The sequence below is a fragment of the Myxocyprinus asiaticus genome, chromosome 43 (genome assembly GCF_019703515.2).
Source record: "Myxocyprinus asiaticus isolate MX2 ecotype Aquarium Trade chromosome 43, UBuf_Myxa_2, whole genome shotgun sequence".
NCBI classification, from domain to species: domain Eukaryota; kingdom Metazoa; phylum Chordata; class Actinopteri; order Cypriniformes; family Catostomidae; genus Myxocyprinus; species Myxocyprinus asiaticus.
Window position 1 is genome coordinate 16,038,384 of NC_059386.1, and position 18,797 is coordinate 16,057,180.

General features: G+C 39.7%; 1 protein-coding gene across 1 annotated transcript; it reads right to left on the minus strand.

The window, feature by feature from the left end:
- Positions 1–781: 781 nt before the first annotated feature.
- On the minus strand, positions 782–15,783 carry LOC127433782 (fibroblast growth factor 18-like). Its single transcript, XM_051685977.1, has 5 exons — positions 15,347–15,783; positions 14,893–14,932; positions 14,602–14,779; positions 13,548–13,654; positions 782–3,771 (listed from the first exon to the last, which is right to left on the minus strand). The coding sequence occupies exons 1-5, from the start codon at positions 15,463–15,465 to the stop codon at positions 3,487–3,489; spliced, it is 729 nt and encodes a 242-aa protein (XP_051541937.1). The 5' UTR covers positions 15,466–15,783; the 3' UTR covers positions 782–3,486.
- Positions 15,784–18,797: the final 3,014 nt, after the last annotated feature.

Sequence of the window (18,797 nt, forward strand, 5' to 3'; positions counted from 1 at the left end):
GGAAACCTGGGACTTGATCTTCAGTGCTGCTGTAGAGGATGGAATTATCCTGCTATTTGGTTCAAAGTAATAGTGCATCCAGAAATGTAAAATTTGTCATGTACTCACTTTCATGTTGTTTCCAAACCCATATGTCTTCCTTTCTTCTGTAGAACACAAAAGGAGATGTTAGGTAAAATATTAGCCTTACTCACCAATCACTTTCATTCTATGGAAAAAAAATGCAGTGAAAGTGTTTTGACGACAGGCTAACATTCAGCCTAACATCTAATTTTGTGTTGTGTGGAAGAAACCCAAAGGGGTTAGGAATAACACAAGGGTGGGTGAATGATAGAATTAAAATTTTTGTATGAACAGTCCTTTTAACTAACTGTTAATGACCAGTTATCAGTTCTTAAAGGTATGGTTCACCCCAAAATCAAAATTCTTTCATCATTTACTCACCTTCCTGCCATCCCTGCGATTTTTAGAAGAATATTTCAGCGCTGTAGGTCCATACAATGCAAGAGAATGGCACCAACATTAGTCCAAAAAGCATATAAAGGCAATGTAAAAGTAATCCATATGACTCCAGTAGTTAAATCCATACCTTCAGAAGCGATAAAAGTGTGGGTGAGAGATCAATATTTAAGTCCTTTTTTACAATCAGTTCCCACCTTCACTTTCACATTCTTCTTTTGTTTTGGCAATTCATGCATATCGCTGCCTCTGGGACAGGGAGGTGAATTTATAGTAAAAAAGGACACAAACCTATTATATCTGTTCTGAAGACATGGATTTAACCACTGGAGTCTTATGGATTACTTTTACACTGCCTTTATATGCTTTTTGGAGCTTTAAAATTTTGTTACCCTTTCACTTGCATTGTATGGACCTACAGAGCTGAGATATTCTTCTAAAAAGTTTTGTTTGTGTTCTGCAGAAGAAAGTCATACCCATATGGGATGGCATAAGGGTGAGTAAATGATTAGAGAATTTTCATTTTTGGGTGAACTATCACTAAATTTCAACGTTCTATGCCATTTCAATTTATGCAAGGCTGGTAAAGGTTTAGATCTCATATAGTTCATACCTTCTAGGTCTACAAGCTGGCAATAAAACAACAATACTGGGGAATGGAATAATTATTAGAAGACATTTCGCCATTCAATGGCATAAATGAAGGTGTCATGGAACAGTAAAAAGGGGGAAAAACATACATCCACAAAATAAATACTTTAATAACATGAGTAATATCAAAATATTTCATCTCTCAAGATTAAACCAGCCCTATGCAGTTTTGGGACAGTGTTATCAAAAAGCAACATTTTGCAATACATTACTTGCAGGACTGGGTCAGTTATAATAACTCATGTGTACATGTGTAACTATCTAGAGTGGAAATATGTCCATGCAGTGACCAGTGTTGGATATGTATTTTCCCAGCTTTCATTTTCAAATGGCCCCAAACATCAGTGCAGATCAGTGTTCAAATACTTGGTTAATTAGTGGCCCATACAGAATCTGTGAACTTTTTTCCTCATTGTTAATGAAAGATGTGCCACGTCCATTTTGTTCTTTTTGCGCCAAAGATTTTCTTGCTTATAATCCTTTCAAGGGTGTTTACTCTGTACAATTCAATGCAATTCTGCAAATAAGGCAAGTATTTCATAAATAGCTAAACTACTTTTAAAATACTCCTGTGTTCACAATGCATTAGGCCACTATGATTCTATGCAATGAAAAAAAAAAAAGAAAACATCAGATCAAGATGAGTGCTTAACTCGTAATTTTGATATCTGTTAATTCTGATAATTATAATTTTTAAACTTAATTTTGACTGATCTCAAAATTAAAAAAATGTAATCCCATAATTTTTATCTCATAATTATGACTTCACCTCATTATTACAACTTTTTGTCATAAATAGGACTTTGAATTGAATAATTGACTCTTTGTCTCTTAATTATGACTTAATTATTAAGACTTTATCTTAAAAGAATGACTTTGAAGTCATAAGGTGCTTTTCCACCATCGAGCCGAATGGGTTTCGTTGTGGAACCGCACAGTTCAAGTTGGTATAGCTGCAGGTCGGCGACCTCCAAATGGGGGCAGAATCTCCAAAAGAGGGCAGGGTTACTCCAAAAGGGGGTTGTGCCAACTCCAAAAGAGTTAAGGTTAGGGAAAGTGTTAGGTTAGGGGCTCCCTATATCTTTAATGGTGATTTGGAGCTCACGCCCCTTTTGGAGCTATGCCTGTAGCTATACAGGCTCATTGCCATGGTTGCGGCTTCTTTTTCCACTGTGGTACTGCAAAATCAGGATTAAAATGGACTGACTGGGCAAGTGACCAATAATGAGCCGCCATGTCAGAAAATTCTCTGTCCTGAGTACGGTTAGCAAACTTCCGGTTTGTAATCCTCCCGTACCTGACCCATGCTCAAGTGGAAATGCTACAGGAACTGTTACTGTGCAAAGAACCGTTTGGCCCAGTGGTGGAAAAGCAGCTCCCCCCTTGTATATTATACTTAATTTCACTGGTATTCTGGTACCTTCAACACTGATACATTTGAGGGGCCCTCAGTGCTCCTTGTGAAAGTGATGTAATCACCAAAGACAACAGAAGCTACATCTGAGGCAAAACCCAAACAAACTTTTACCAGGAGTGTCCACTGTCTATTCACAAATACATTCTGATGGACTTTAGTTCTTTGTTACAATCTCATGGCTCTTATAGGCCCAGGGCTACATACTGTTAAATATGAATAGTTCACCCAAAGATGAGAAATTCTGTCATCATTTACTCACCCTCATATTCCTCCAAAACAGACTTTCTTCAGTGGAATACAAAAGGTGATGAAAAACAGCATGACAGCCTGTGTCACCATTCACTTTCATGTTATAGCAAAAAGTTGAGATGAAAGAGAATGGTGAGAATGGTCTTCCTAACATCTTAAAATTATGGCCATTTTCATGTTTGGGTGAACTTTCCATTTAAATAGCATATTCCTTGTTTTTTTTTTTCTTGTTTTTTTTGGGGAATATCCAAGTCCACAGGTTTTAGTCGATGTGTATTAAATATGAACTTGCAGGTCTTCCAGGCTTTGCTGTCAATGGATTGCATCCATGTTGCAGTTCACATAAGAAGAGCACTTGACTTAACTTGTCAGTTGCTTATTTTAAAGGTGGGACAAGTCTGTGGCACTGGACATTAGAGAGGAATTCTTTGGCCAGAAGTGCTTGGTCCCCTTGTTGTCAGGGTTTAGTTACTGGACACTCGCCCAGGAGTCTTTGGTTATGTTTGCATGATTACACAGTGTTTAAGCAACTTCATCCTTTGACTGTGACTTCTAATGGGAGGTCGGTCCTACATCTAACCTAATCACATTTTAAAGGATAGTGTGTAGTTTATCTGTCCTTTGTAAGAAATGGTCTTTGCAAACAAGCTCCTAGAGTCATTCTCCTATCAGTGCTCATTAAAACGCAGTGTTGTAGAGGGTATGTTGTATTATGGGAGTGGTTGAGGAGATGTAGAGGTCTGCTGGACTCTTTTGCTCCTCTTGCTGACCGTGGTAAAGTTGCAGGACTGTAGGTTGGGCTGTTCCCCAGGAGGGAAACGTTTCATGAAATGCACGTCTCGCTGGTTGGGTAACGTGTTGGGGCCCTTGCGTGGTCGGCCCCTTTTTGTGAAGCTTACGTACCAGCCCACATAGCGTGCTGACATCCAAGCAGTGTAGTTATTCTCAAGCATTATCTCAACGAAAACACAGCCTCCATTTACATTGCTGGCTTTCTAAAAATTGAAAGAAAAAAAAGAAAAAAGAAAAATACAGTGAGGTTCAAAAGTTTTGAATTCACTTGTTATTTTCCTTTTTTTTAAATGTAATGTATATGTATATGTATATATATATATATATATATATATATATATATATATATATATATATATATATATATATATATATACTGGCGGCCAAACATTTGGAATAATGCACAGAATTTGCTGTTTCGGAAGGAAATTGGTACTTTAACCACAGTGGCATTCAACTGATCACAAAGTATAGTCAGGACATTACTGATGTAAAAATCAAATCTAGACAGGCCCCATTTCCAGCAGCCATCACTCCAACACCTTATCCTTAAGTAATCATGCTAAATTGCTAATTTGGTACTAGAAAATCACTTGCCATTATATCAAACACTGTTGAAAGCTATAGTTGAAGTCAGAAGTTTACATACACTTAGGTGTAAGTAAACTTAAGTCATTAAAACTCATTTTTTAACCACTCCACAGATTTAATATTTGCAAACTATAGTTTTTGCAAGTTGTTTAGGACATCTACTTTGTGCATGACACAAGTCATTTTTCCAACAGTTGTATACAGACAGATTGTTTCACTTTTAATTGACTATATCACAATTCCAGTGGGTCAGAAGTTTACATATACTAAGTTAACTGTGCCTTTAAGCAGCTTGGTAAATTCCAGAAAATTATGTCAAGCCTTTAGACAATTAGCCAGTTAGCCTCTGATAGGAGGTGCACTGAGTTGGAGGTGTACCTGTGAATGTATTTTAAGGCCTACCTTCAAACTCTTTGCTTGACATCATGGGAAAATGAAAAGAAATCAGCCAAGACCTCAGAAAAAAAAAATTGTGGACCTCCACAAGTCTGGTTCATCCTTGGGAGCAATTTCCAAGCTCCTGAAGGTACCACGTTCATCTGTACAAACAACAGTACGCAACTATAAACACCATGGGACCACGCAGCCATCATATCGCTCAGGAAGGAGACACATTCTTTCTCCTAGAGATGAACATAGTTTGGTGCGAAAAGAGCAAATCAATCCCAGAACAACAGCAAAGGACCTTGTGAAGATGCTGGAGGAAACAGGTAGACAAGTACCTATATCCACAGTAAAACAAGTCCTATATTGACATAACCTGAAAGGCTGCTCAGCAAGGAAGAAGCCAATGCTCCAAAACTGCCATAAAAAGCCAGACTACAATTTACAAGTGCACATGGGGACAAAGAACTTACTTTTTGGAGAAATCTCCTCTGGTCTGATGGAACAAAAATGGAACTTTTTGGCCATAATGATCATCGTTATGTTTGGAGGAAAAAGGGTTCTTGTAAGCCGAAGAACACCATCCCAACTGTGAAGCATGGGGGTGGCAGTATCATGTTGTGGGGGTGCTTTGCTGTAGGAGGGACTGGTGCACTTCACAAAATAGAAGGCATCATGAGGAAGGAAAATTATGTGCATATATTGAACCAACATCTCAAGACATTAGTCATGAAGTTAAAGCTTGGTTGCAAATGGGTGTTCCAAATGGACAATGACCCCAAGCATACCTAAAAAGTTGTGGCAAAATGGCTTAAAGACAACAAAGTCCAAAGGTATTGTAGTGGCCATCACAAAGCCCTGACCTCAATTTGTGGGCAGAACTGAAAAACTGTGTGCGAGCAAGGAGGCCTACAAACCTGACTCAGTTACATCAGTTCTGTCTGGAGGAATGGGCCAAAATTCCAGCAACTTATTGTGAGAAGCTTGTGGAAGGTTACCCAAAACGTTTGACCCAAGTTAAACAATTTAAAGGCAATGCTACCAATTACTAACAAATTGCATGTAAACTTCTGACCTACTGGGAATGTGATGAAAGAAAAAAAGCTGAAATAAATCATTCTCTCTACTATTATTCTGACATTTCACATTCTTTTTTTTTCAATTAAATTTTTTTTATTGATTAGTAGACATATTACAAAGAACAAACACAACACTGAATCAATATTTAACCCCCACTATTATCCCTCCCCCTCCCTAATCACCAACCCCACCCTGACCCCCAATGAACACCCCTGTGGTCACAAATAAGAATACACACACACAAAAAAAAAAAAAAAAAAAAGAAAACAAAAAAGAAAATATAATAATCATATATAATTAAAACTAAACTTCTCTCTCCACAGCCCCTCCCGAGAGTCCCCAAAAAACACTTAAGTATTTGCCCCATTTCCTATCAAACAAATTCTGAACCCCCAGCTTTCTGCTTGACCCTTCCTCGAAAGCAGCCACCCTCCCCATCTCCCCACACCACTCCGGAAATGAGGGCGCTCCACATAAAACTCTGAACCTTAAACCAAATTTCTTGTATCTTAACACAACTCCAAAAAACATGGGTTGTGTCTCCATCTTCAGATTGGCATCGCCAGCAGGTGGGTGTGTCTTTAAGACAAAATTTTAAGACTATACAATCTAGAGGGGGTCCAATAGATTCTATGTAAAATCTTGAATTTCATAAGGCACAATCTCTAGATGTAGACTTGATGTTTTTTAGAATCCTAGCCCATACTCCCTCCTCCAATACCAAGTTTAAATCTTTCTCCCATAATCTCTTGATAGAAGTTAAAGCTCCAACCCCCGTGGCCAGGGCCTGGGTAGCTCACTACCGCCACTGGAGTCGCGAGTTCGAATCCAGGGTGTGCTGAGTGACTCCAGCCAGGTCTCCTAAGCAACCAAATTGGACTGGTTGCTAGGGAGGGTAGAGTCACATGAGGGTAACCTCCTCGTGGTTGCAATTAGTGGTTCTCGCTCTCAATGGGGCGCGTGGTAAGTTGTGCGTGGATCGCAGAGAGTAGCATGAGCCTCCACATGCAGAGTCTCTGTGGTGTCATACACAACGAGCCACATGATAAGATGCGTGGATTGACAGTCTCAGAAGTGGAGGCAACTGAGACTTGTCCTCCGCCACCCGGACAGAGGTGAGTAACCACGCCACCATGAGGACCTACTAAATAGTGGGAATTGGGCATTCCATTTTGGTAGAAAAAGGGGATAAAAAAAAAAAAGCTCCGACCCCCAGACTCTGAATTAGCAGGGAGTAATACACTGATGCCTCATAACCTTTTCCAAAAGCAGTAATCACCTCTCCCAGAGTATCTGCCGCTTTAGTGGGGGGTGTGCTACTCCTAAAACCAATACAGAGCAGGTGGTGCAGCTGTAAATACCTATAGAACTGAGATCTGGGAATCCCAAAATGTTAAACCAAATTTTCAAAAGATCTCAACACTCCACTGTCATATAAGTTACAGAGTGTGGTAAACCCCCTCACAATCCACTCTGACCAGCAGAAAGGGGACTTATTAATTCATAATTTTGGGTTCAGCCATATGCTTGGGGCAACATTTAAATAAATGTCCGAATTAAACACTCTGGACTCTTTTGTCCATACCGAGTGCAAATGCAATATAACGGGATGTAACTTCTCCGATTAGTTTGATAGAAAGGTTTTGCAAAGGCGAAATAGGGGCAAGAACTTCCTGTTCAACACAAAACCAGGGAGGGTCTCTTTCAGGTGGAAGAGACCAATGAGCCAAATGTCTGAGACCGAATGCATAATAATAAAACAAAATCTTGGCTAGGCCTAGCCCACCTTTGTCAATCGGCCTATGTAACTTATTGAAATGTAATCTAGGATGCTTGCCATTCCAAATGAAGGACTTCACTATGCTATTAAATTACTTGAAATAAGAGAGGGGGACATCTACAGGGAGAGACTGTAGCAGGTAGTTAAATTTTGGAATACAATTCATTTTAATAACATTAACCTTCCCAATTGTTGATAAATGTAATGAAGCCCATCTGCCCACATCGCTCGAAAACCTTTTAATTAAGGGGTCAAAATTAACTAACTAAATCAGACAAATTTGCTGGGAATAAAATGCCCAAATACTTAATGCCCTGTTTGGGCCACTGGAAGGCACCCAGCTGGAAAGTCGTTACTGGGCAGTACGCTGTCAGAGCCAAAGCTTTGGATTTAGACCAATTGATTCTGTATCCTGAGAACTTAGAAAAGGAATTATCGATTCTATGGAGGCAAGGCATAGATCTAATGGGGTCGGAGACGAATAATAAAATATAATCTGCGTAAAGCAAAAGCTTATGTGCCATACCTCCTGCCACCACCCCTGGAAAATCATCTTCCCTTCTTATCACGGCTGATTTCACCACCAGCAGAGGGAATGGTAGAAAAAGACTCTCTCTGCTTTATATACACTATATTGCCAAAAGTATTCGCTCACCCATCCAAATAATTGAATTCAGGTGTTCCAATCACTTCCATGGCCACAGGTGTATAAAATGAAGCACCTAGGAATGCAGACTGCTTCTACAAACATTTGTGAAAGAATGGGCCGCTCTCAGGAGCTCAGTGAATTCCAGCGTGGTACTGTGATAGGATGCCACCTGTGCAACAAGTCCAGTCGTGAAATTTCCTCGCTACTAAATATTCCACAGTCAACTGTCAGTGGTATTATAACAAAGTGGAAGCGATTGGGAATGACAGCAACTCAGCCACGAAGTGGTAGGCCACGTAAAATGACAGAGCGGGGTCAGCGGATGCTGAGGCGCATAGTGCGCAGAGGTCGCCAACTTTCTGCAGAGTCAATCGCTACAGACCTCCAAAGTTCATGTGGCCTTCAGATTAGCTCAAGAACAGTGCGTAGAGAGCTTCATGGAATGGGTTTCCATGGCCGAGCAGCTGCATCCAAGCTATACATCACCAAGTGCAATGCAAAGCGTTGGATGCAGTGGTGTAAAGCACGCTGCCACTGGACTCTAGAGCAGTGGAGACGCGTTCTCTGGAGTGACGAATCACGCTTCTCCATCTGGCTATCTGATGGACGAGTCTGGGTTTGGCGGTTGCCAGGAGAATGGTACTTGTCTGACTGCATTGTGCCGACTGTGAAGTTTGGTGGAGGGGGGATTATGGTGTGGGGTTGTTTTTCAGGAGCTGGGCTTGGCCCCTTAGTTCCAGTGAAAGGAACTCTGAATGCTTCAGCATACCAAGAGATTTTGGACAATTCCATGCTCCCAACTTTGTGGGAACAGTTTGGGGATGGCCCCTTCCTGTTCCAACATGACTGCGCACCAGTGCACAAAGCAAGGTCCATAAAGACATGGATGAGCGAGTTTGGTGTGGAAGAACTTGACTGGCCTGCACAGAGTCCTGACCTCAACCCGATAGAGCACCTTTGGAATGAATTAGAGCGAAGACTGCGAGCCAGGCCTTCTCGTCCAACATCAGTGTCTGACCTCACAAATGCGCTTCTGGAAGAATGGTCAAAAATTCCCATAAACACACTCCTAAACCTTGTGGAAAGCCTTCCCAGAATAGTTGAAGCTGTTATAGCTACAAAGGGTGGGCCGATGTCATATTAAACCCTATGGATTAAGAATGGGATGTCACTTAGGCAGGTGAGCGAATACTTTTGGCAATATAGTGTATATATAGCCAAAAGCTTCCCTGCTTTGTCCCATGACTGAAAATATGACTGTCTTGCCCTGAATAGCCAAAACTCCACCTTTCGCAACAAAATAGTATTATATCTGTATTTCAATCGGGTCAGTCCTCTGAGGCCATCAGACGACATTCGGTGCTTCAGCTCTGCCTCGGCACTTTTAATGCTTTGGATTTTTTGATGTATGAGCCGACCCCTCAGAACCGCCTTAAGTGCCTCCCCAGCCACTCCCACAGAGGATACTGAGGACCAGTTGGTCTCCATATAAACATTGATTTCAGCCTTTAACATTTGTTGGAATTCAGGATTTTGCAAAAGGGATACATTAAAGCAGCAACTATATGATTTATTTTTCTCCATATGTGGCAACATCTCTAAACTCTCCAGGGCGTGATCTGAGACTAAGATGCTTCCAATTGAGCAGTCAACAACAGATGAAATGAGGGACTTAGGGATATATATAAGGGATATATATAAAAAATGAGGGATATATATAAAAAATCTATTCTAGAATAAATCTTATGGACTGATGAAAAGAATGTATAGTCCCTACCAGATGAGTTCAAAAGTCTCCAAATACCTGTAAGACCAAGATTTTTACACATCCTGTGAAGCATCAATGTTGCTTTTGGGCGCTTACACACTTTTGCTTCACTATTATCAAGGATTGTGTCCATCAATAGATTAAAGTCTCCTCCAAATATTATATCATGAGGGGTGCCAGCAGCTTGCACCCCTCATGATTCAAGATCTATAAAAAAGCCCTGATCATCAGCATTAGGTGCGTAAATATTAGCCAAAATCAACCTTTGCCCCTGAATTTCTGCTAAAACAATAATGACTCTTCCTAATTTATCTTTACTCTGTTTGAGACATTTGTATAGTAGATGTTTACTTATCAGTGTAATGACTCCCCTGCTCTTACTTGAGCCAGCACTAAAGAAAACATGCCCACCCCATATCTTATTTTTCAGCTTCTTGCGGGGAGAGATTTTCTTGAAGAAACACTATATAAAATTTCTTATGTTTAAGAAAAGAAATAACCTTCCTTCTTTTTATGGGGTGCCCCAACCCATTCACATTCCATGTGGAGAGAGACAATCCACTCATATTAACATTTGACATTTTGACATATTATAAAATATAGATTGTGACAAAAATAAAATTATACAGACAACATTCCAACCTTAGTGCAACAATCAAACCCCAAACTTCCCTCCAAACCAAACAAACAGAAAAAAGAAAAACGTGCGCATTAACATCCATGCACGACACCACGACAACTTTGCCATTGGATTGCTCAAGTCCGGTGTTTCTATACAAATTTTGTGAGACAGAATTACATAACAGAAGAAAATCTATAAAACAAACTCCAGCCAATAGGCGGGATAAACACAAAGAATGTGTAGATTCATTCACATAACTCTCCCAAAGGTGTGTTCCTCCACAAAACAAGCTTCAGCCATTAGCGGAACCAGCACAAAAAAAAAAAAAAAGAAAGGCTGTTCAGTTTCCTCGGACAGTCAAACTAATGTTTTTCAACTGCTCATTCAGCTGCTACATGAGTGTAACAAATTACTTAATCACTCCAATGTCCTGCAAGAAATACTCCACAAAACAAACTCCAACCAATAGGAGGCATAAGCACAAAGAATGTGCAGATTCATCCACAACACTGTCTTGAAGGAGTGTTACTACAAAAAACAAACTCCAGCTGCTAGGCAGAACCAGCACAAAAAGCAACAAAAAAGGCACCCAGTTTCCTTGAATGGTCAAGTGAATGTTCATTGAGTCAGGCCCACTCGGCTGCAATGTGAGTATCACACAAAGACTTCCTCCACTGACTTTATGAAGGACAATGCTTGTTGGGGACATGTAAATACTTTGCGGCCATCCTTAGCATCTATTCTCAATTTGGCCGGGAATATCAGTGCAAAAGCGACCTTCCGTTGATGTAATAGTTTCTTGCATTCCTTGAATTAATCATGTTTCTCTCTTGTTGAATTTGCAAAGTCTGGGAACAAGAAAATGTTGTGGTTCTTCCAAGAAAGCCTTCCTTTACTCCTCGCCTCGTGTAACACAAGATCTTTATCGCATGATTTCAGAAATTTGGTCAGAATTGATCGGGGCCTGTCTCCCTCAGTGGATCGCCAAGCCGGAACTCTATGAGCTCCCTCGATTTCCTGCTTATGGCCTGTTATGTTGAGCAGACTCGGAAAGAGCCCGTCCAGAAATTCCACCATATTCTGTCCCTTTGCTCGCTCAGGAATTCCAACAATTCGGATATTATTCCGCCAATTACGATTCTCCATATCTTCCAAATTTTCCCAAACGCGCTCCAAGTCCGCCTTGGTCGCTAGCGGATTAGAAGCTAATTCCCTCTCTGATGACTCCAGATAATCGATCCTTTTCTCAACATCTGCCACTCTTGTAACCATCTCAGTGAATTTCGTCTCCATGGCAGTGATCGATCGACGTATTACAGCAAGTTTCTTCAAGTCAGCAATGACCTTCATCAGCATTGCTGACACGTTCATCAATTATCGCCAAATTTCCTTCACCTCATCGCCCAAATCTACTCCTGGGCTTACGGCCTGCTGCTCGGGGGTTTCAACTTGCGCATGTAAGTGTATTTTAATGTCTCAGGATTCTTTGACATATTGTCTTCCTAGAACATTTAAGAATCAGGGTGTATCGAGTCTCACCGGTTTATGACACAAAAAGTATTAAAACTAGCGAAGTGCGCAGAGCTCGCCATTCACACATCCGAACCTCGCATGGCGTCACGTGACTCGACGTTTCACATTCTTAAAATAAAATAATGATCCTAACTGACCTAAGATAGAGAATGTTTTCTACGATTAAATGTCAGGAATTGGGAAAAACTGAGTTTAAATGTATTTGTATAAGATGTATGTAAACTTCTGACTTAACTGTATTTGATTCATTAAATGAAGCTTAACATTGTGTTTGTTTTTGAGTTGCCACAGTATGCAATAGACTGGCATGTCTTAAAGTCAATATTAGGTCAAAAATTACAAAAAAGAAACAGCTTTCTCTAGAAACTTGTCAGTCAATCATTGTTTTGCTTAAAATTACCAAAAAACTGAAGATTTCATACAAAGGTGTACACTACAGTCTTCAAAGACAAAGGACAACTGGCTCTAACAAGAACAGAAAGAGATGTGGAAGGCCAGATGTACAACTAAACAAGATGATAAGTACATCAGAGTCTCTAGTTTGAGAAATGGATGGCTCACATGTCCTCACCTGACAGCTTCATTGAATTCTACCCCCTCAATACCAGTTTCAGTAAAGAGAACACTCAGGGGTGCAGGCCTTATGGGAAGAATTGCAAAGAAAAAGCCACTTTTGAAACAGAAAAACAAAAAGAAAAGGCAACAACAATCATGCCATGGTCGAAATCACTGAGATCAAATTTTTTCCCCATTCTGATAGTTGATGTGAACATTTACTGAAGCTCCTGACCCATATCTGCATGATTTTATGCACTGCACTGCTGCCGCATGATTGGCTGATTAGATAATAACATGAATAATTAGGCGTACAGGTGTTCATAATAAAGTGCTCAGTGAGAGTATATATATATATATATATATATATATATATATATATATATATATATATATATGTATATACAGTCTGTGCAAAAGTTTTAGTGATTTGTGAAAAATGTTGCACAGCGAGGATGAAATATATATATATATTTGCCTCTAGATAAATCAATATAATTGGCCCATGAACAAATCTATTTTGAGGAAATATAATTAGCCAGCCATTTTGCACAAATCAGCTTACTTGAATTTTGATCTCACTGGAATCATTGAGAAATAAGCTAATTATTTGCCAACTGTTGAAAGATGCTGTTTCAACAACAGCTCAACATAGATGCATGTGCTAAACAAGCATGTTGCTCACAATTATAAGGCGTTCCCACTGACAGCGATTTAGTCATGAAAGTCGCCATGTGGCTATGCTGTTGGTTTCTTGTAGGTGTTTATACTTGACTGCATCAGGAAGGATATCATGTAAGCGTCACTGTCTTCATTTTTATCAGTAGCTACCACATCAGCTCACTGCTTATTTTGCCTTAAGTTGAACTCTTCTCAACTTTATCACATTGTTGCTGCTCATGTCACCTCGAATCAGCATCTCTCATTGAAAATAGGGGACTTCTGGTGATTTTAGCACTGAAGACCACTGTCAGTGTGAACGCCCCTTCAGAGTCCAATACATTTTCAGTAACTCACCTTTCCCACAAGCTTCCCCTTACGATTCATGCACATGTAGTAGTTTGACTCTTTTCCTCGTATTTTCACTTGACTCCCAAAGGTGTCGGCCTCCACCACGAGCTGGGCTTGTGAAGAAACATGCACACACAGAGACAGGCTGTAAATGAAGCCTGCATTACATGCACTGACATACTGTAGAATTTAAGCTGTTCAAGGCAACTACTATGAGAAACTCAATATGTTACGTTATGCAATTTTAATCAACAGAAAACAGTAAAATGTTATTAAAATAGCACAAAGCTCTTTTTCTCTTTTGTTTGCTCATTTTATCATCTGACTTTACATGTACAGTCTTCATTTAGCAGCCACTTTTATCCAAAGTAACTTACAAATGGAGAATGCTACAACACACATTATTTATCCTAATGAGAAAGTAACATTAAAAGTGTTACAATACACAGCTCAAAAGTTGGCGAAAATATTAAGCAGGAATAACAGTAGAGAAGAATACAGTTTTGCCTCACAGTAAAAAAAAAAAAATTTTTTTTTTTTTTTTTTAAAGAAAAGTAGGGACAAGTTGAATTAATATTTGTGATAATCAACATTATGCCACATATGTTGTCCATTGAGCTTAACTTCTATTGAACCCAGAATATTCCTTTAACTTTAAACAAGTAAGGGAGGGAGGGAGTATTGACAGTGTGTTAATGGTTGTAGATGTAACTTCCAGATGTAACAAGTAACTTCTTGTATATCTTGCATTGCCTTTTCTGTGACTAATCTACTAAATTATAAAATACATTAACCAGTGTTCATTAGAGAGAGGTTAATATTGCACTGTGAGGATTTCTATGGCCTTGCAAGGGAATGAGTTCGATGCTCTCTGATTGGGGTTAAGGCACAGTTGATCGTTACATTAGCAAATGGAAGAATTGGATTGTCAGACCTCCTCTTTATTGTTATATTGTTATTGTTCAGTTATCTTATAATTAGTTAATCAGCCAGTAATTCAAATAAAAGACTGTTAATATGATGTCTTCCATGGCATTAGTTTGTTTCAACTTATCCTTACCATATTTGTCCCCATCCTCTCCCATGGCAGTGATTTTCTTGCCGAGCACCTGGACATGTTTTCCACTGGTCCGGCTGTATAGTTGGTAAACTCTGTGGTGCTTCCGGCTCAAACCGTCCCGAACCCCTGTCTGATTCTCCACGTGTACTCCAAAGTTAACATTTTCTACTGCTAACACCTGTAAAAATACACAAAGAGGAGTCCGTCAGACACCAAGAACTCTTATTGATTTCTAAGCTATTTATTGATGTATGTTATATTATTGGTAACATATGTGCAGACAGTAAGCACCTGTAATGGGCTGTATAGCAGTAAAACAGCCTGGAAACATCTGGCAAAAAACAAACAGAAAAGACACAATTGTGACTGTATGACACTTGCATTCAGTAAAATTAACATTTCAATCTAGTTATTTTCTGTACAAGATTTCTATACAACATTGAGGTAAAATCTACCCAAGCTTCTGGAAACTGGAAAGTTTCTGGTCTCATAATTAGTGTGTATTATGCTGTTATTTGAAGAGGGTCAGATTTAAACACAGACAGACAGACAGACTGAGTGGGTGGGATGTGTTTCTGTGAGAACACAGCATCTGCACAGACTATCCTCTGACCCAGAGATGGGAAACACAACAAATGTCCAGTGTAGACATAAAGGTAGACACATGCATGTCTGACATTATCAGTCAGTGGAGAGGCTCTGCAAGAAGCTCATTCAGAATGATCTTACATCAAGTCAAACTTACAGCACGACAGCCGAGGACAGGATGGACTGCATCGCTCCAGCGCTACTATCACCCGGGGACAGTGAGCTCTTTGCGCCGGATTCGGGCGATCGTTTCAAAAATTGGACCCAGGTGAGCATCTGAGCGCGTTATGGGAGGACTGTTCAGGGAGAGTCTTTTCGCAAGAAAACCTGTTAAGATGTACACGGGTCCATCCGGATAAGAACGACAGGTGAAAAACAGGTCATCGCCCTCCAGTGTGACCCCGCACTCCACATGACACACTGACAATGGCTATTAAAAGAAAACTTCCAGTGTTCCTTCTTTTTGAAATGTCCTAAATACGCATGTAAAGGCGCAATGTAGACTTCCAAATAAAACTATAGCATTGCAACACAGGGTTCCTTCTGTCCTTTAAGAAGTGGTTAGAAGATTTTCTCCTTTTGCAGTCTTCTTTTGTCTGGCCGCGGGGTGGAAAGGACCTCTCTCTCGCCACAGGACAGTGCGTTTGCTGAATGAGAAGGAAGCGCTGCTGAAGTGGAACGGAGATGGGCGGGGTGCGCTCAGGGGCAGGGTTGAAGACGGGACGATGTTTCAAGCTCAGTTATCATCACCAAGGTGGAGCGATCACCAAGACGATTGAGCACCTTTTTTGTGACTGTGTTTTCGTTCAAACTTTTTGAAATGAAAATACAATGTCAAAATATGCATTCATATTTTTAGTAATATCTATCTATCTATCTATCTATCTATCTATCTATCTATATATATATATATATATATATATATATATATATATATATATATATATACTGTATATTTCTATTATAATATATTTTTTTAAATAAGACACCACTATTTTCGGTGTTTTTAATGGATTACGATTAACAACTATCGCTGCTTTATATTTAAATATACATTTTTATATAAGACACTGCTATTTTTAAAGTTTTTAATGGATTACGATTCACTACAATTGCTGCTTTATGCTTAAATATACATTTTTAAGCAAGACGCTGCTATTTTCAATGTTTTTAGTGGATTACGATTAACTACTATTGCTGCTTTATACTTAAATATTTTTTTAGTAAGACGCCACTATTTTTAATGTTTTTAATGGATTACGATTAACTACTTTCGCCGCTTTATACATAAATATAACATTTTCAAGATTTTTAATGGATTACGATGAACTACTATTGCCGCTAAATGCCACTACCGTGTAACACCTATGTTGGGCCAAAAAATTAAACAAAAAAATCCCTGAAATGTCACAAAATATAAGATATCACTGCATAATCTAATATAAGCCTAACTGTTTCTATCTGGATCTTATTCTTTTCTTTTTTGCTTTTTATTCTCGCTGTGATTACTGAAATTTCTTGTGTAAGATGGTTTTGACATTCATAAAAAGAGAGATAATAATATGTTTTGATATCTATTGTATCAGGTAATATAACCAAAACAAAGTGAATTGATTGAGAAGCGACTCAACCTTACAGCGACACGCTTATTCAAAACTGTCAGGACTATGAAACAGCCTTACCAGCATAAATGGAGTGATTTTTACAAATAAATTGTAGGCCTATATTGAACTCTTTGTTTGTTTTGACTCTTCGAAGTTCTGTCCTCCCTCTTCCCTGATAGCACACCTACATCAACCAGACATCTATTTCAGGGCTGTCTCTAGCTATGAGCGGTATAAGCCGCCACTTAGAGCCCCTGAGCTACCAGGGGGCCCTACAAAGCAAGTTGTTTTTTATATATACGAAAAGCTGCGAGTAAGACTTAGGCAGCTGTTATGGCTCAATTAGACAATTATAGGGTACCCCCTTGTGGCCCGAGAGGGAAGGGAGAATGTCACCCGCTAGGAGAGAGTTGTGGATTTTGCAAGTGGGATTTTGCTAAGGGCCCCCATTTGCTCAGAAACCACCCTGGTCTATTTGATGTGTGTGTTTACATCTAGAAGACGTATTTTTTAGGTTGTTTGCTCATCAGCAATACATCTAGAAGATGTCAATAAGACATTCATCAGATGTCTTTGAGACATTTATGATTTAGAATGTTTGCAAATCTGATCTTTTAACATGTTTATCAGGTGTTAATGCGAAGCTTTCCAGATCTAAAAAAGACATCTCAGAGATGTACGTGTGCTATCTTAGTTAAAGATGCCAATTTTGTAAAACCTGAAAGGGGCAGTGAGTGATATTAGGTTGTATTTGAACACTTTAAAATGTAAGACAGGGTGTGAGAGAGGTATGTAAGCAACGAGTCGTTCCAAAGTGAACATTTCACAGGGATTCAGAAACACCGCCTGTTTCCCCCTCCTCTGACCACGACAGAACCGCAGACACCCGGGTCGGCCAACAAGCGCCAGCGCTGCGTGCTCCTCCACCCCCCTTTCCTCGCCCCAGCGCCCCTGTGCCCCATCCAGGAGGAGCAATAGATGTGTGCAAGTGAAGGGGAGAGAGAGATGTATATTAGTGAGTAGCTAGACAGGTCATGGCCCGTTTTGGCAGTTTTGAACATCCTAAATGGGGCATGTCACATTTCCAAAATACAGAACTCATAACTTACCAGAATCCCATCTCACCTTTAAAACCGTGCAAGTTCCAGAGACAACAAACATTTGTTTTTCTGATCAGTATAATGGTTGGATATTTCAGGTCCTCCAGTGAGAGCTTCGAGCAATTAGCAGGTTATATTGATAGTGAGATTCTACGTCTACACCCGGGTGTGTGAAAAGCTATATTAGACCAAGGAAAGAAGCAATGCCTGCTGAATAGATAATGTTTTATGTCCATTTAGCTGCCCACACTCTGGTCTTACCAATGCACAGCTGTAATTAGATAACCTTTTGTAGTGGCATTTTCTCTGCTCTCTGTCTTTCAGTGTCTGGGCCAGCCAGACCCTCTACCACCCAGATAGAATTTTAAGATGAAGTGCAGAGATGCTGAAGAAACTGACATTCATGTAAGAGATATCAAATGCACCTTCTCTCAGTGCTTTTAATGTGTTCTCTGAACTTTAACATGCTCTGTTTTTTTTATTTTATTTTTATTTTTATTTCTCAGACACCAAAGGGATGAATATCATGAATATCAGTATTAAAAAAAACAAGGGCTCAGTCAGCATCGGCTGAATGGTGTGAATGTGATCACAGTCCAGAACTGAGCATAGTTTATCTATTCTCTCAATGGAGTTGGTCTCTCCCCATCACGTCTCACCCCTTCCAAGCTCATTTCTCAGCCCGAAATGTCCAATTCTACCGGTTTCAGACAAAATATGAATTTCTCCTTCTTCTGTTTGTCTCCCTCTGTCTCGTTCTCTCTCTTCCTTTTGGCTCATCTTCCATCTTTCCAGACTTTGAAGGGAGTTTCAGAATCTTAATATAAGACAGGTTCCTACCACAACAAAGGAGTCAGCTTTGAGTCTGAATAAACACTTTCAATCCTTTTTCTGCCTGTCTGTA